The following is a 19240-nucleotide window of genomic DNA, read 5'->3' as shown; positions in this document are numbered from 1 at the left end:
TCTCATTTCAATTTACAGAGTATTGCAGTATCCAACAACACAGAACATGGCAACTCAGGCCCCACGAGTGGCTTCAACTCCCCTGTAGACAGGTAAAGATCTACAGCTTTCTTTTCTCTTCACCTCCCTCTGATAATTTTTTTACACCATCTAATGAAAAATTTTTCAACAGTCCCTCTTTAACACAGTTGCAGTCGGCTGACAATCAACCTAAATCTTGTAGAAAAGTAAGGGTTTTTCCTGCAGAACTTCTCATCCTTCACATCTGTAGTGCTGTGACAACAAGCCTGAGGCAATCAAAAGGCTCTTCTCTGTTTTTATTGCAGCGGACCCTTGCAGGTTTCTGTGTGACTGGGTGTCAGATGTTGTGGAGGCCCTGTTTTCAATGTTGGTGGGATATGTTAGAGGGAGAGGCTTTATTCTCTGCGTGTGAGCCCACAATGGGCGAGCACATTCTGTGTTTACATGTGTTCGAGGTCGTCTTCTGGCCTCCATCTGTTCAGAGTTCATAATTTTATTAATACCATTGTATGAATGACCAAAATCTGCCCCGCTTTCTCTTTAAACTATGTGTAAGGTACATTTCTTGCTGACCCAACAAACAACACGTAAACCTTAAAGGGGTTGACTGACATAGATTTCTCAGACCCCGTGCAGACTATTCGTTATCAAGGAGACTGATAAATGACATTTGCGGAAAATTTGCATTTGCAGCAAAAATTAAACCCAGATGTTCCATGGCTTTGTTGAAATGCCTTAAAGCTGGCTGTAAAATCAAATAAAGTACAGTTCAGTAACATTGCAACAACATATATTGTCAGTTTTCACACTGAACTGGAGGTATGATGTAGTAGGAATAAACCAGTAAAACCATGTAACCAGTCAGATACTTCTGTTGGTGGGGCTACAGACGAAGAGAGTGAAAGCGGCACGTTTTTAAGATATTTTATCATATATTGGATTAAAAAAACTGGAAAAAAGACATAATTGTAAAAATGTTAACATCACATCTAATGGGTGGCTCGATGAATAATCACTCAGGTTAAAACATGTTGCAAATTCTGAGCCAAAAAATGCCCTCAGGCCTATGAAGCTGCTCCCAAAATTTGCATTCGGTGATCAGTAGTAGGTGAGTATGGTAACATTTGAGCCATGTCATAGGGTGTGTCATCTGGATTGTGACAACAGAACAGTAAGAGATCACTTAGGGGAAATATAGTGATTAAGTAAAACAAGAGCTGATTCATCAGGCCGTCAAACTCAGCGCATCTTCTGTGATTGATAAGAAACTGAAAAAATTACACTGGTGTTTGAGTAACAGCTTATGCGTATTCTATTCAGGATACAAAACATGCTTGTAGGCCTGCTCTGAGAAAAGCCCTGATATTCTGGTAAGCATTAGTGTTTTTCGGAATCCCAGAACAAAGGGATCATTGGCCATGTCAGCACTATCAGTCTCAATTTGTCTCATTTCCATGTCAATGTTTAGAGGTGAAAACAGGCTTTGAACTGCAGTTACCCATGAGGTGTTTTAAGTAGACAAGGGTGGGTGCTGCCAAACAGTAGGCCTGTAAATGTTTGCTGGCTGCGTAGGAGAAGGTGGATTGAGGGGAGTCTCAGACCGCAGCGATCCAAAAAGTCCCAAGAGATGCAATTAGCTAAACCAATCTTTTTATAAAATACACCAAATGTTCTCCGTTCCTCTGAAACTTTAAACTTTTTCGTTTATGAATCTGTCAGATCACTCATTCTGTATACGTGTTTCGTTTCCTCTGAATGAAGGCTAGTATTGTTTAACTCGACTGTTTACCCGCAACAGACATGGCACTGGAACATATCAAGGCTTTATATAACAGACCAGAGTGCTGTTTATTATTGTTTGTGATGCTCAGATCATCAAACTTGATGGATTTTCAGTTTGTTTTGCACTTACGTTGTAGATGATAAATCACCTTTTAAATTGCTTTATGAAGAAAGGTCCTGTGGTGTTTGCGGACACATGTACCAACCAGTAGTACATAAAATGTATGTCTTTGCAGCTATGCCTCTGATGTGACGTCAGGCTTGAGTGACGGCTACGAGGGTTTGCCAGAGAAGAATGAGAAAACGGCTGTGAGGCGGACCGCTGGAAAGCTGTTCAGGAGGAGAGCGCGGTCAAGACTGCGCATCACAGGGGTACAATAAATTAACAGTTTTATTTAATGACAAGACTGCAATGTATTTATGGGCAACATAAACAAATAAATCAACTGCATGTATTGAGTAATTCAATTACCAGAGGCATTTTAGTTATGAGCAGCAAAGCACCACCCTGGTTATGTAACCTTATCAGTAGTTCTGCTGTTCTACTAACAACCGCATCACAATTCATGTCTGATCAGGACACTGTGGTCGTTTATTGTGTTTGGACTGGAGGCAGAGACAAACAGATCATGCTTAGCCATGTGCATACAGTAGTGCATAGAGTGCATCATGCAATGTACACACAAATATGATGTTACAGTAGATTTACACCTGTCTGCAGGCACATGAGTCCTCACAGATGCACGCACAAGCAAAAGCCCATTGTTGGTTCTCTGTTTAATTTTGCTTAGTGTTTGACATGGTAAACAGACACCTGTCACTGCATTGGTTCTGTCCTTCTCTGCAGCTGTCTGATAAAGTGGACCGAGTGGTGGAGTGTCAGCTGCAAACACACAATGACAAGATGGTTACGTTCAAATTCGACCTGGATGGAGATAACCCTGAGGATATCGCTGCTGTCATGGTGAGTCATATCTGGTGTTATCCAAAAACTACTGAACAAGTACTACGTTCAGTCCTTGGATATGTGTGAAACAACAGTGGATTTTATCTGCCAAATTCCCCCAGTTATTGACTTCATCATTCTGTCTGCAGTGGGTTTTAAGGGAATTGATCATAAATCTGCAGACCTAAATCGGGAACTATGGCGACGCTTTACATCTGAAATACTCACTGTTAGATTTTTGTCAGCTGGACCAGTCAGAGGAATTAAAATAAATGCAACTGAGAAGAAAAATCTGTATAATTATCTGTGTCATTGGAAATTAGATTCAGTTCACTTTGTTGTGAGTAATAGTGATGGTTATTGTTGGCTTAAGAGACTGAACCAACTGAATGTAGGATTAGTAGAGAAAACCATGAATGATACTATCAGCTAGGTCTGGCAGATTTGTCTGTATCAGCTGAATGTACGCATGACTCATCAGCTTCCAGTTAACAGCCTTGGTGTTTGTTAGTCTTAACTCTGGCTCATATTATATCTAACTCACCAAGAAGTGTGTGACGCAGGTTAGCAGCCCCATCTCCCTTGTGTTTGTGCTTTTAAGCTTCATTAGTGACTGGAGCATGGAGCTGCAGTGTATACAAGAGCTTCTGTGAGGACAGTGTGATGAGGCAACGTGTGCAGCAACACTTTTTGTTCCTTGCATGTACTATTTTCCTGACTCTGACACACAGTGGGCTTTTGTTTACCGGGTTCTGGCGCAGCAGGGGCTATTGGCATCACAACAGCCTCTGTGGTCTGATGTGTAGCTCTTAAATGAGCTGACTTATGCCATGCTGACAGAAAAACATTCACCACGCCTAATCCACAATTCACAGCAACACAGAATTGAATGAATATGCAAAAACGTAAAACCTACTCTAAAAAGTGGTGTTGTGAGTCTACACAAAGCATTCATGTATTTTTCTCAAGAATGAGCTAAGGGTTGTTGTGAGAGTTGGTAGGTAGGTGGCACAGATGGGCATACAAATGTACAAGTACACCAAGTATACTTAGAAATAGAAGTGGGAGGTTAAAATATTTACTGATTTAAAGTATCTGTATTTTACTTGAGCATTTATGTTTCAATTTTTTTTTTTTTTTTTTTTGCTTTTACCCCCTACATTTAAACACAAATATTTTCACATTCTAGTCCTTACATTTACTTTAATTTACAGGTATTTGAAGGAAACTATTGATTATGTTTATTTTCCATAGAAAAGAATAACTCTGACATCAGCCAAAATGGATAGAAAAATAACACATGGAAAATCCAAACAAATAGATCTCACAGGAAAAAAACAGACATGAAATGAAGAGTGCACTAGTCATGAAAGGTGTCATAATGTACATTTTGGGTATATCTGAAGATTTTATTAAAATTATAAATTTTTTTTGGAATGATCCTCAAATTATGTTTCTATGATGGGAGATCTAATTAGCTTTTACAGGGATGCACCCAGTGGATATATCCATCAAAGGGCTACTCTTTACTTTTTCTTGAGTAGAGGTTGAATCCCTATTCTCATTTTAACCAGACTCCTTTGTTTACACTAATATCTGTACTTTTGCTTGACTAAAGAATGTGTCTTCTTTTCCAGCCTATCTTAAGACATGTATTCTTTTGCAGGTACACAATGAGTTCATCCTCCCATCGGAGAAGGAGGGCTTCATCTACCGAATGGGTGATATAATCAAACGAGCCGAAGCACTGATGGCGAAAGAACAGCCTGTCCATTCCAGTGGACACAGACTCCCTCAACCTGCCTTCCACGGTGGCGTTAACTCATTATCATCCTCACAGGTCAGCAGCTGCAGCACCTGTTTCATCTCCATCGTAGCATTGTTAGCTGAGAACAAAGAAAATAACAGTTACTGGCCATGTGGTTTACAGTGCTTCCTGATTGTCATAAATTACACGACCTGTAGTGTGTGCCTGGCAGCGCTTATCTAAGGCAGACTCATAAATCTGGTGCAAATGGAAAGCTGTCGTATATGGCTTCCTACACTGGAAATAAAACCTTAGTAGAGTGCTTTCTTCAGTGTTCCAAGTCCCTCCTGAGACATGACCTTAAATATAGTAGGTTAAGTGTCTTCACAGCCACTTGAGGTAGTGCTCACGATAAGAACATGATGTTCTAATGTCACTAATGTCATAAAAAGCCTCTGATTTGTGTAAATGTACCCCACGCCCCATCACTTATTTCCTACCACAGGCTTCTCCATCGTTGAATCCTATCCAGTGCTTTCATCATAATTAATTTTCCAGCATGCTTGGAGTTATTAAGCCTATCTGAATACAATTCTGTGAAAATGCAAATAAAGACTTTCAGGGAAATAAGCTTTTTGGGAGTTCTGCCATCTTGAGTAAAATATGACTTAATACCTAATCAGATAGTGCATCCACATTTGCCTGCTGTGAGAAAAGAATTGACTGAAAGGATTGATTGTTCTTTTACGGTATGTTCCAATCAGTAGAACACAAAGAGCATCACATACTGTTGTCCTCCAGCTGAAAACAGACTAAAATGTTTGTGAAAGCATGAGACCAGGATAATATACACTTTCATCTAGAACAAGAGACAAGCAGGGACAGTAAACCTCTCTTCCCGATATCCCACCTTCATCAGCACACAAGTATATTTCCGGCCCCCTGGGTACATAATTACCACTAACCACCACGGACAGACCTCTCCTGGATCATTTCCAGGGCCTGATTAAAAACAAGTCATGGACCACCTCCCTTAAGATCCACTGTGGCTCCACTCCCAGACTATTTGCACTATCTAGGCCAAAAAAAAAAAAGAAAAAAAAACTGACCAAGGGAGTTTAGGCAGGAGAACTCTATCTAGCAATCTCTAACCAGACTGTTGCACGTCTATTCTGAGTATTTTACGAAAATAAATTAACTAAAAATACATTATTTATGAGCTGGGTTTGTACCATGTAAAAAGAGACACTTGTCTTGCTGTTTAATGCTGTTTCCTAATCTAGTGTACTCATTATCTGAGCAAAAAAGCTGGCAGAAATACCAAAAATACACCCTCATTAACTCTCAGAGATTAGATTAGAAGGACTATATACTTTTGTTTTTCTTTTGTTTAATTTAGTTCATTGAAGTTAATCAAGATAGTTAGAGATGAAGTTGTACTGTTTTTGTAAATTTGCCATAGTTTCAGTTTTCTTTTTTGGCCTTGTTTTATTCTTACTTAATTTAAATAAAATGCTTTATTTCATTCTTAGTTCTTATTATTTTGCTAGTAGCTACAAAACACTTCAGTGAATACAATCCAAGTACAGTTAAAGTTAAGATGAATACAAGGGTTTCATCTAATGTATTCTCTTACAGCCCAATCTGCACAGTCACAGCCTGCCTCGAACACACTCCTCGTCTTCTCTGCCTGGTAAGTCTCAAGTCTTGTCTGATGGGCATCATCCATGAGGGATGATTAACCTAAAAGTGAACTGACACTTAACAGACTGTCCTTTCATAGAACACTGACATGTACCATGCAGCATCTCATGGCTGAAACCTCTACTGATTGACAGCATGCCAAACTAACATTTGTTTCTGTCCTGCATCTCTTGTCAGTTTTTGCTCTTGTGCATGGATAGTGTGTGTGGATATGTTTGCATCCACTCATGCATGTGTGTCTTGTCTTAGACTTCAGTGTGGCTAACCCAAGTGTAGGGGTACGTGGTTCACCCCCATGCCCCAGTGGAGACGTCTTCAGTGCAGACATTACTTCACCTGGGCGACCTCTCTTACGCTCACAGTCTTTCCACAACGCCCCAGGTAAAATGCCCTACGTGAAGAGCCCGAGCATTGTTTACTGTTTCACCACAGTGCAAAACTGTTTCAGTCCTTTGGCAAAGAATTAGACAAAGTACAGCTAAGCTACCTCATAACCCCCCTCCCGTCCTCGCGGCCCATTCTTGGTATTGTTCAGACATTCGCATGGCGCCATCCGCCATCCCCACACCTCAAAGCCTTCATCTGTGTCTGAGTTGCAGCAGGGCCTCCTGGGTAATTACCTCACCTGAAGGGCGCTTTCTGGCTTTTAGGGAGCTGTGAATGCTGTCGCTGTAAAACATGAGCTTTTCTTCAGCTCTGCAATACTTTGCAACATCTGTTTGCCAGCACAAACTCCTACAGAATTTCCAAGAAAGCCTCCTCCTCGTTTAAAGTTTTTCCCTGCAGGAGGGGCATCTGAAGTCGATTAGAGACTACATATCCCCCATGTGCCCCCAACTTCAGCCTTGGCGGCCATCTGAATGTCCTGATTCCCTATCGTCCTGTGTCCCCTCTCTGCTGGACGTCCACTGCATGGTCGCTTTCGCAATGCCTCTTGGCCACCTGCCACCATTATAGAGTGTTGCCTAACCTATGTTTCCATCAGCATGGAAAAACTTAAGTCTGATTTGCATCATCAGCAACAGGAGGAGGGGTTTATAACTGTGGAGCCATTGTTGAGGTAAATGATGAATCAGTGGATGGGGCTACATAATTGGCATCCTAAACTATCCCTGACTACTTTAATCTCACAAGCGGATCCCAAACAGTTGTATACGCACGTGTGTCCCATTTAAACTACCCTAATATGGTATATGTGAAAACCTCACTTGCTCCATTGATGCTGAATCCCTCACAGCCATGTAAGCCCAGTGTGCAACTACCCTGGCTCATGAAGGCAATTATGGTTGGAAACTGTTTTAAACAAAATGTCTTTGTTCACCATGGAAACCATTATTTAACGTACGGGAAAGATTTATGCCTGACATGGCGTATGTCTTGGCTGGGGGTTAGAGGAAGAATTGGACTCGGAAAACCCTGAGGAAAGAGGAAGAACGAGCGCTTGTCTTTTTTGGGTCAACTCAATCCAATATTCCACTGCAACTGTGTACAGTTGTTCTTATTTGAAACAACTCTAGATCTTCTCATGTTTAAGTACAAATTAGGGTAATACTTTTAACATAAACTGTTGCCCTAATTTTTATTAACCTTTAACTAGTTACTAATTAGCATGCATTATTGTCATATTTGTTTTTAGCGATTATTATGATGCCTTATTGTACATCATCGTATTCTACAAGTAGTTCTCCACTAACTAACTGTTCTCTCACAGCAACCTCATGATTACTGCTCATTAAGTAAGGAAGTTCACTAAGTAAGAAATTCTTTCTTCTTATACTTGTGATATTACCACGCCAAAGGCCCCTACTGAGCAAAGTATATTAAGACTGGACTTCAAATATAAATTTTTTTTTTTTTCATATTAATAAGCAATAATCAGGAGCACAGGTAACAGGAAACCATTGCTTAAAGCCCTTGTATTTTGTAGAATATGTTGATGTAGAATAAGGCATTAGTAAGTGCTTCATAGTGACTAATAAAGTGTTAATATAATGTTGTTATGTGTATTATGAAGCAGCTGATTGATATTGATATGCATTCCTTTGTATATAACCAAAGATTAAATACAAAAACACTACATGTATGTTTTCTCTGAAAACTTTTCTACACAAGATCCTTTAAATATTTGGCAATACAAATTAAAACTATATTGAATCTTTTTGTCTTTTAGGGTCTCCTCTTCACCATTATCAACACCAACACCCTGCTTCACTCCTACCGCATCAACACCACTACCATTTACCATTTCTGGGCCACACTCACTTCCCATTCCCGTACCCTGGCTCCCCAGGTTCATCCAAACCAGCAGGGTTACATCCTCCTCTCACTCGCGTAGCCAGTAATCCCACCTTCCCATCAGTTCCCTCCCCAGCTCCAGGGTCCCCGAGTCCTTTGACAGAGAACTCAAGCCCTGGCAGCAGTGAGAATATCACCATGTCCCCTCAAGCACCTCAGCAACATCCCAACATGTGGCCCCCCCACACACAGCCTCTGTTTTCCCTGGCTAACGTCATCTCCATGGCCATGAGCATGGCCCAGTCTTTCATCCCACCTGCGAGCCTTCCCGCTCAGGGGATGCCTTCCTTTCCAGGTTTCCATCCTCAACTCCCCCCTCAGATGGCCCCACAGTCTGCATACCCCTCTGTCTACCCAACACAGTACCAGACCCCGCCAGTAGAAGTCCCCTTTCCTACAGCAGGCATCCCAGGGCACAACGTCTACCACAGCCCTGAGAATACCCCACAAATGGATGGACCCTCATTTCCTCAGAGCAGACATCCAACATGGCCACATTCTCCAGTGTCTCCCCCCTCCATGCCTTCCACCCCGCCACAGGCCCCTCAGGAGCCTCTGCCCACTGTGCCTCCCAGTCAAACCCAAGAGGACGGCCTTCACAGTTATATGGTCCCGTTTTCATCCCAGGTGTCAGCCCAGGTTAAACCCAGACCAGAGGGCTTCGGCATTAACTCATCTGATCTTTCTCCATCACCAGCAAAAAGCCCAGAAAGCACTGTGAGTCATCATTTAGATTTCAGCATGTGTATCAATGAAGATATCCTTAACATTTCTTATTAAAATAATTAAAAATGACCAGGCCTATGTTATTTATTTTGTTGGCTTGTGCACTTACATTATATTGAGTTTTTGCAACAAGTCAGAGACATGCTTAATTTAACTCACTGTAATGCTCCATTCAATTTACCTGACAGTAGCATCATACCCCCTTTATTAAAGTATAACATTACTTGTGATTCAATGAAATTATGTAATGTGTCTTGCATGTCACAAAACTTTAAAGCAGCATATGACTTTCATCACAAATTTTTTTTCAAATTTGTCTAACCCGAGTGATAGCCTAATTATGACAAATCCATTAGTGTTTCCATGCTTACGCACCTGAATCACGTCCCTCACGGTGAACAACTTTGCAGATGACTCCATCATAAACACAGTCTGTTTGTTTACATAACAAACCAAAACGTCACTCGGGCCTTTTTGGAAATTTTGTCAAAAAATGCGTTGTAGGAATGGGAATTCCACGCAGCAGCAACAAAGTGACCGAGCAAAAGCGGTTTCTCACAGATTTGGCAAAAAATGAGCCAGATTGCTGCAACGTAAAATTATACAGTCCACCAGGGTTGTTTTGAAGAATGAGTCTAGTCAGTGGATGGAGGTAAAGGCGAAATTTGGGTTCAGCACTCACAAAAACACAGCAAAATTGCTGCTGCGTGGAATTCCCATTCCCACACTGCACTTCGCGACAAAATTTCCAAAAAGGCCCAAGTGATGTTTCAGTTTGTTATGTAAACAAGCGGACTGTGTTTATGATAGAGTCATCTTTCAAGTCGTTCACCGTGAGGGAAGTAATTCAGGTGCGTAAGCACAGAAAGACTAATGGATTAGTGATAATTAGGCTATCACTCAGGTTTTAATTGCTGATTATCTCATCTGTAAATACAGTTTCTGCCTGAAATTTATCACATCATATAGATTTCTATTACAAATGGTGGCGTAAACAACAACTCCCATGATCTCACACTGTTATTTGTATTTTTAATGTGGTCTGTGAAAGACAGCTAGCGGCAGAAATTATACTCTACGTTAAACTTTATTGTGGAATAGAACAGGTAAAAGAATGAATTGAATTAGTCCGGCTGGGTATTCTGGTATTCATTTTGTTGTTTAGATTAACAAGTATAACAATCACTTTAGTATCTGATAGGGCTCAAATGGAAAATTCAGATTATTTGATTTTCTTGGGGTTAGAGTTAGATTGATGATCCAGAAGAAAAATCTGTGATGCAACAGTGTGTGATATTTTTCACATTCATTTGTATAGATAATTATGTGATCCATAAATATATTGAAAGGCTAATCTGTGAAGACTGGCTGCAACCCTGATGCAATTAATATTTGTTCTTCCTCTGTAGTTATCTTCGCTCAGCCCTCCGTTACATCCTGCTGTAAGTGAGATGACGGTCATCAATCCTAAATCAACAGCTTCTTCCACTGACTCTGGTAAGATATTTGTCACATGGTCTCATAGTTAACCCCCGTCTCTCCATCATAAACACTTAATGTGCTGTATGTTAGTTACCAGGAGCTGTGGGTTCTGGAAAATGACATATTGAGTGATGTTTTGGTTGTACCCCAAACAACCCACACACATGCTTGTGTATACAAACAAATGCAGCCAGTGGCAACTGTGACTAGGGTTTCCCTCCTCTCCATTTTATGATGTATTGGGTAAAAATACAGACAAATGTCTCTGTTACCTCCAGTTTGCCTTTTCAGTTGTTTTCAGTCCCCTCTCTCGTCCTCTCTTTTGTATCCTTTATGACATTATCACCTATTACTGGTGCCTCAAGAGCCATTGCGTAATGTCAAGTCTGACTGCAATGTTCCATTCAAAATGAAAACAAATGCAAGTGTGATTGCTGCCCTACCCACTTGCCGTAACCAATCAGAAAGTAGCCACGCTCATTACAGGCTTCTCCTCCCATATCCACACCTGACTGTATTCATTCCCCCCTTAAAATCCCACATTCAACAGAGTCTCTCTGTTTCAGTGGGCACAGGCCCAGCCACATTCTGTTTACTGTGAGAGGGACACCTAGTGGACAAAAACAGGCATGGCAGGATCCTGAAACTGCTTTATTTGCATACAGTGATTTATACTCTGAAGGGGACACTAGATACACAATCACACAGTTTTGTTTATTATTACATTATAAAGAGAGTTATTATGGTTTAGTTTATAGTGGTTTAGTTTAGTATTATTTTGAATTTTCATTGTTTTTGTTTAATCTTTCAGTTTGGTTTTTCATTTCAAATTGCTTTCAGTCAAGTTTTACTTTTTTTTTTGCTACATTTTAGTGTATATTTTTTAGGTTTCAGGTATTTTGTAAAAAAAAAAACAAAACAAAACAAAACAAAAAACTAACTTGGATTTACAGATGCCAGAAAAGATGGGATGAAAGAATTTATGAAATATAAGTATTAATAAATATGATTTGCTTAACAATTTCTTTAAGATCTGTGTTGTACAAAGTGTTTCTTGTACATCAGAACCATTTAGACTGGTGAAAAGAAAATCAAACCTTGAGTTCTATTTACAATGGCATCAGAAATGCTTAAAACTTGAGTTTGGTGCAACCTACTTTAGTTTATTTTCAGGATAAAACGTCCATCTTTAGTTTCAGAATGGACCAAAATGTCAAAAATGGTTGAATCACTATGCAAATATGGAGCCAACAAACACAACATTTTTTAATTACCAACAAATTACTGCAAAATGTAGTTTATTTACCTGTTAAACTACATATATGTTTTCACTCACTAATAATATTGTTATATCTAAAAACATATAATTCAATCTTAGTCCCAGATAGTAAGGAATGTGTGTTTTTAATCAGTCAGCTATGATTAGATTATAAAACAGTGCCATTGTTTAGTCAATCATGGCTACCTGTACGTTTCAACTCTGTACTCAGAGTACCGATAGAGGCTACAACGGATTAGCTTGGTTCTAACTGCAGAGGCATTTTCTTTTCAATAAATCTACATATATTGTACTGAAATTCTTTAACAGGTTTTGCGAATTTGTTCTGAAGAAATGTGATACATTTAAAAACTCTGCATGGCTGCACATTCGCAGGGTCCATGATGAAACGCCCTTCCTTCCTTTATATTCCAGAAGCCCGGTCTTCACCAGTGACTGTGGGGCGATTTCAGGTGACGCCCAGCATGGACATACCCGGGTCTCCTGTGCCAGCAGGTGCTGTACCTGCTGCCCCACAGCCTGCAGACAGCGGCAGCACCCCGTCAGACAGCAGCACAGAGGATCAAGCCGAGTCTGAGACAAGCCTAGGAACATCCCTCACCATGTCCCCCCCTCACCCACATCCCCACAGAGGTTCCACAGGAGGCCCCCAGGAACTTGACAGTCACACAGGATGGTCTGCGAGCCAAGACCAGCAGCAGCAGCAGCAGCAGCAGCAGCAGTCCAGGGAAGAAGATGATGAAGAAGATGAGGAAGAGGATGAAGAGGATGAGGAGGAAGGAGTTGGGGAGCGACAGAGGATGAGGAGAAGGAGTCGCAGGAGGGCGTACAGCCTCAGCCTGATGGGAACATCTGCAGACAGCGGACTGTCGGTGACGGCTGCTGAGATGGAGGGGAGGCTGTGGGATGGAGCAGCAGGCAGCCCACAGTATGGCAATGCCCTTCACCATTTATGGATGATGACTTACAACCGCAACGCTCCCTACTTAAGCAGCGATGACTCAGACAGTGACGATGAAGAAATGCTGGAAGAGCTGCAGGAACTTAGAGAGAAGTAAGTGACAACACTGAAGATGCCAGATCTATATAGTGTACACAGTGCATATAAACACTGAATTACTGAATCAATATTAAATCTGAATTAAGTAAAGTACCAGAAAATTAATAAAAGCATCATTTAAGATGGAAGAATTTCAGATTTAAGAATGTTTGTATTGCTGCTAATTTAAGTGACTTTCTTCAGGGACTACAGCAACAAATAATGGATTGTTTGATTGTTGAGGAGTATTCAATACTATAGGTTACATATTACGGATACAGGATAGGTAACTATATATAGTTACAATTACAATTACATTCTTAAAATGGATTATTTAAAAGGATTTGGAAAGTGTCTCTCATTTCCTATAAGCCCCTGATTTAAAACAAAGCACAGAATAAGTTAAAAGTAGACTTGAACTATTGTTATTGTGTCAACTTGCCCAGCAGAAACTGGTGAGGACATGTTTTACTACAGAACTTTATATTCTCATTGTTTTATTTTCATCTTCGTTGCCTGGGTTTCACTCAATGCTTTGCAAAAAAAAAAAAAAGGTTAAGAGAAATTGTCTCTTCATCATATATGCCAACCAAACTTCACACATCTTTTGTGTTTGCATATTTAGTCAACACAAAAACAGCCCTCATTCATTCACAGTGTTAAGATGCAATAAAAAGTAAGACAACACTGCTGTATTCAGATTATTTAGTCAATATGTTACTGCTTTTGGGTAATCCAATAGAATAGAATTAGAAATGGCCTGCCTCCTAACACAGACAATTCATTATATGACTTTGTCCTTTATCAGACATCTGACAGAGGTACAGGCCCTACAGGCTGCCCAAAAAAGAGAAATAGAGGAGCTGTATGAGAAGATGGGCAAAGTCCCCCCTCCAGGCATCGTCTCCCCTGCTGCTATGTTATCGAGTCGACAGCGCCGCTTGTCAAAGGGTAGTGGTTACCCCTCTTCACGCAGGAACAGCTTGCAGCGTTTAGACATATTGCCACTCCAAGGTAAGGGCTGTCTGCTTATATTTGTGATTTTTACCCAATACATTTGTAATAATAATAATGTGTTTTTGTGTGTGACATTGATGCTTAATGTGTGTTTGTTTGCTCAGGTATCATTAGGAGAAACTCTCTGGGAGGCAGCAGCAGTGGCTCACAAGATAAACCCAGCAAAGGGGTCACCTTTGCCACTGACATTAGTAGAATGGTGAGTTTACTGTGGAATGAGTCAGTTACATATCACCACTGCATATAAATTAAGGACATTTACTCAAGTACTGTTTTGAATTACAAATGTGAGGCACTTGGACTGTATTTATAGTACAATTTCTACTTTGTGTTTCCACTTTACTACATTTCAGAAACAACATATTGACTAGCTAAACCTTAAAACACTCTTCATATGTTCATAGACTATTCTAGCTTTGATACTTTATTCCTCCTAAACAGCCGCCAGTGATGAAAAACAATAACTGATCTTAAATGTTTATGTTTTAATCCACCAGTTCAATCAATACAATGAAATAATTCTGGTAAAATGCAGTTTCTCCACTTTTCAGTGCCGTCAGATATATAACCCTTTGGATGTTCAGAGGCTCCGTAGTGAACATGGAAACAGTGTCAGTTTCCACAACATTGATTCACTAGTAAAAAGCATTTAGTTTAACACATGATTGGAGATGCTTGTTTATATGTTCAGTTAATATATTTTTCTTGCTTTTTTTCTTAACCTTTAAATTTACTCTCAGCTTACTCTAGACATCTATATAATCAGTAAATTAAATGTAGGAAAATACCTCCTTTTCACTGAAAAAAGACAAAATGCAGAGGCCAGTTATAGTAAGTAGTGATACATCACTTAGGAAAGTTTAATGTAGAGAGGACTTCATTTGGAAGTCATCAGTAAAGTAGTTCCAGGTCTTTAAAGGTTAAAGCACATTTTGCTGATAATACTTTTGTACTTTTATTTAGGTAACATTTTGAGTTCAGGTTTTTTAGTTGTATTTATGTCTATTTAAATAGAGCATCTAAGAACGTCTTCCTCTGATGACATGAATCTTCTTTATACTTGTCCAATTTTCTCATTGACATTTATGTGTTCATCTTATCTTTCCAGTAAGAAAATCTCAGCCAAGCAAGCTGTATATCTGGACTACCTCATCTGGTGTTGCTGCAGTGGTCAAACCCATCCTGTAGGAGGAACTCTTTCGGCACACACATTCAAACACTGCTTCCGTTTGCCAGTGTCTCCCCGGTTCTGCCAGTGGTCATTTACCTCAACATGTACAAACTGTCATCTGTAAAACTGGGTTTACACAGAGGTTGTAACATCCAGTGGTCATGCCTTTGTCAGCTCTGGTGATGTTGTTTTCATGCACAGAACACCTAAAAATGACAAAGCATATTTCTTTCTTTTTTTTTTTTTGTCTCTCCTGTAAATAAACATGGAAATCCAATGGTTTAGAATGAACCCGTGCAGAATGCCACAGTAATCCTAATCAGTAAAATGTCGTGTCTCAGTGTTTGCTTTTTGCATTAACGCAGTCAAATGAAAGCATGAAGTGCCACTGAATTCGAGCCTTTTGGACAACAGTGGCACTGGCTTTGAATTTGACCTAGAATGATAGAAGCTTTTTACTGTTAATCAATCTGAGCACAGTAATGTGAACCACAGCCAGACTCTAACACTGTTAATGACAGTTGTCGTACACTAGACGGCAAGTTGATGTCTCAGCACCTGCTGACTGCAGAGTGAATACACTTGCAGTAGTTTATGTGTGATTACTGCCATCTGTGGGCTGACATGAGCAGTCTAGATGCATTGTACAGTTTGAGTCATTGTAAAATAAGAATGTGTTGTACTACATCTCGTTCGTTAATTACGCCTGATAGGATGTCCTACACTCTTTAGACTCAGCTTGACTGCAGATCTGAACTTTTCTTTTTTCAGCAAGTTAACTGGATTACCAGCAGTGATGCATTTGTTAATCTGTAGGACAGCACAGAGATACCGTTTTTATCAGCACATACATATGAAACTGTTACTATTCAGGAGAGAAAAATTTTAACAGTTAAAAATATTTACGTATGACTCATTTGGCAAGTTCTTTCTTTTGGCACAAGAAAAAAAAATGTATTTTTGATATGCTGACTAATAAGAGATTTGTCTTCAGTTTAAAGAGTATCACACACCTATTTTCAAATGCTGCGGCTGAGTTTGAAATGCTTTTAAATTGAGGCTTTTTTGTGAAAAATTCCACCTAGACTACTGGTTTTCCTGTTGATTGTATATGTGTATATAGTAGATTGCATTTATAGATCATGTTTACGTTTGTAAACTAATTATTTCTACAACCTTAATTCTTGCTCAAGCAAAACATATTTGTTCCATAGATCAAGCACCTTGTGCACTTTAGTAAATCCTACTTTAGTTCCAAGTCCTTCACATAGACCTGTTTGTTCACGTGAGGAAGAGCTCTTATGCTGCCTGTATGGGTTGCATTTCCGTTATGTCTTTTTCCATAAAAGGAAGGGAGAAAGTATTCTCTAATAGATATTTTATGACAATACTTTGTATTGGATCACAGTAATGAGAATGAACCAGCCCACAGTTTAAGAAAAGTATATTGTGGGAAAGGGAGAAATCAGTCCAAGCTGTGAATCTGTAGCTGTTGCCTTATATTGACAACACACTGAATTTTCTGGCAGTTGAGCTCTTGTAAGATGTCCAAAGTTCATAATATATTCAAAGAAAAATAACAATTCAAATTCTGAATGTAAATATATAATTGTATTGCTTTCTGAAGCTGCTGTCCTGCCATGCTGAATCTGTGCCTTTTCCCTTTTAATGTCTTATTTTATATTTTTACTCTTGAGATTGCTGGCTAGATCAGACTCCATATGTCAAATTTGAAAAAAAAATAAATAAATGCAACTGTAAATACACGTGTCTGTTGTTTTTTTTTTTAAGTACTTTGTACCCATTTTACTATTTTACTCTGCAAAGATGCATCACATGATTGGGTTACTTATGAAATCAAATACATTTTTATTTTACAAGTCAAACACTTTATCAATATAAATATGCAGTTTTTACAGATTGATCTGTGTGTGTCATTTCAGCAGTGTCACTGGCATTCTCTCCCTTTAAAGGTCACTGTAGAATTAACTGGCTGACTGAACTTCATTTGCACATTAAATAATTAAGGTGCACTGATGTCAGGCAATGTTGAGGATCTCTACAGTGTGGGCCTTTAAAGCAGCATGTATGTTAGCTAAGGTTAGTGGATGAGTCCTTTCCACTGACAGGCAACTTAAATCATGAGACATATTTCATTTTAATTCAGCAACAGAGCAACTCAGAACCTTTTGCACAATCAAGACAAAACAAAATCCGGTGCTGCCCCAACATGACAGAAGCCACTCATGGAAAATCAGTGACTGCTTATGACACAAAAGTCCCTTTTCTTTTAAGTGCCAAATATTTCAGGGGCAGGCACGCAGTCCAACAGCAGGCCACATGTATCTCAGTTGGCGCCAGTCTTTGGTCCTTGCATTTTTGCACGTCTGGCCTCCTCATCGATTTCATCCATGATCCTCTCTTGGGAGACTGAGTAAAATGTGTAGCCATCTTATATGGTAGCAATGGGTTAAGGCAAACATGGGAAAGCAAGACGCATAATAAAAACAAATATAATGAAAAGCAATGCAGCTTATACAGTTGAATATTATACAATTAGTGTTACTATATTGAAATTTCAAATCGATGGCCAGAATACAAAACTTCCTATCTGAAAAAAAATCACTTTTTTCAGGAAACAAAAAAAAAAAGTTTAGTTTTATTGTAGTATGGTCTTTGTTAAAGATATCCAAGCATATTCTACTGTTCTCAGACTCTCTTTCTATATTTTGTGTTAACAATACATACTAGGTATTTATGGTTCTCACCATTTAATGTGAAAACTCAAAATCTAAAAATTTGCAGATAGGAGGATTTGTTTTTTGGCCAGCGATATACAGGATACAAAACCACAAAAATACATATCTTAGTACATAACATGACATTACATACCAGCTCACCTTGGACCTTCTAGTCCATGTCACGGATTTTCTTGAGGAAAATTATTTTACAACATGTAAGCCATATTTTTTTTCTGATAATAGCCAATGATGCAAAATGAAGCAGCAATGTTAGGAGAGTAAAGTTATGCAGATATCACAATTTGACCAAAAATATGACTTAAGCAGTTATGCTATAAGGCTAACGATATGCATTTTTGAAGTTCGGTAAGGACTAATTTTCGGGAATTCACTGATATTTTTGATATCCAAATGTATAAAACAGTAACTTTTCTTTTTTTTTTTTTTTTTTAAAAACAACGACATGTGTTATCTTCTTTACTGGATGCTGCAGCCCCTTTGGCGATTACCTGGCTAAAGCTAACCGTCATGCTAGCACTCATTGAACAAGGATTTCATTTCAGTTAATAATAATAATAACTACTTCGGCGAGCGAACCTACATTCATCACACATTTAAATGAGATATACTGTTACTGAAATGTTAAATGCGACATTAGCAGACACATTGAGACCAAAGGTTTTGCTCTCCTATCTTATCAATGGAGTTGGGTAACTTTAGCAGCTAAGCTAACGTTACATAGTTCACCTTGTATTGACGTACTGACGCTCGTGCGTTGAGCAAGGATACAGATTCCCATTACGATTGCTCCGATGGCGAGTCCTGTCACAACATTTCGCACCTTCAGCTTCTGTGTTCTCTTCTTCCACTGCTCAAGTTCCACCTGTCTTATAAAATGTAGCTGTTCTTTAGAGAGACCCTCTTTCGTCGGGTCTATCCTTGTTGCGAAGGGGGCATCCGTCCCTTTAGGTTTCTTGTCAGCCATGTCTGCAGTGTAGGAGCATGGGAGGGACGCAAAGTTATGTGACAACGGTTGAAAACTGTATATCTGAGTCTCAAAACATCTCCAGAGTCAGCAGTGTGCAACCAAACGGAGAGTAGCCTATCCCTACTTTGTTAGATCTATAGCTGGGGCCACTCGGGCGCCACCGTGCGTTGCATGCAAACATAAACATTGGTGCAACATCCAAATCCGTCCCCGTGTTTAGCTGTTAGTACATTTGGTTCCTTCTGTAAATGAAGACGCTGAGGTGAAAAGTGCGAGAACAGCGCCATCTTTCGACAATTTCA

General features: G+C 39.5%; 2 protein-coding genes across 6 annotated transcripts in view; one reads left to right on the top strand and one right to left on the bottom strand.

The window, feature by feature from the left end:
* The window catches only part of wnk4a (WNK lysine deficient protein kinase 4a), a 45364-nt gene extending 28389 nt beyond the window's left edge, over window positions 1-16975 (top strand). For 3 of the 5 annotated variants that reach the window (XM_030163358.1, XM_030163357.1, XM_030163355.1), the window contains exons 10-21: window positions 19-92; window positions 2040-2175; window positions 2651-2767; window positions 4416-4589; window positions 6135-6189; window positions 6450-6581; window positions 8371-9212; window positions 10631-10718; window positions 12358-13036; window positions 13830-14035; window positions 14143-14237; window positions 15147-16975. In XM_030163358.1, the coding sequence (XP_030019218.1) occupies window positions 19-92; window positions 2040-2175; window positions 2651-2767; window positions 4416-4589; window positions 6135-6189; window positions 6450-6581; window positions 8371-9212; window positions 10631-10718; window positions 12358-13036; window positions 13830-14035; window positions 14143-14237; window positions 15147-15149 (2601 nt within the window). In that variant the 3' untranslated portion in view covers window positions 15150-16975. The remainder of the gene's footprint in view (window positions 1-18; window positions 93-2039; window positions 2176-2650; window positions 2768-4415; window positions 4590-6134; window positions 6190-6449; window positions 6582-8370; window positions 9213-10630; window positions 10719-12357; window positions 13037-13829; window positions 14036-14142; window positions 14238-15146) is intronic. The other 2 variants (XM_030163356.1, XM_030163359.1) reach the window with 2 other exon arrangements.
* Window positions 16976-16986: 11 nt separating this feature from the next.
* Window positions 16987-18997, bottom strand: coa3a (cytochrome C oxidase assembly factor 3a). Its single transcript, XM_030163361.1, has 2 exons — window positions 18740-18997; window positions 16987-17660 (listed from the first exon to the last, which is right to left on the bottom strand). Exons 1-2 carry the CDS (start codon window positions 18933-18935, stop codon window positions 17557-17559), a joined length of 300 nt encoding a protein of 99 aa, XP_030019221.1. The 5' UTR covers window positions 18936-18997; the 3' UTR covers window positions 16987-17556.
* Window positions 18998-19240: the final 243 nt, after the last annotated feature.

This window comes from Sphaeramia orbicularis, chromosome 19, assembly GCF_902148855.1.
Source record: "Sphaeramia orbicularis chromosome 19, fSphaOr1.1, whole genome shotgun sequence".
Classification (NCBI taxonomy): Eukaryota; Metazoa; Chordata; class Actinopteri; order Kurtiformes; family Apogonidae; genus Sphaeramia; species Sphaeramia orbicularis.
Note: the sequence above shows the minus strand (reverse complement) of the source record. Positions and strands in the feature narration are given on the sequence as shown.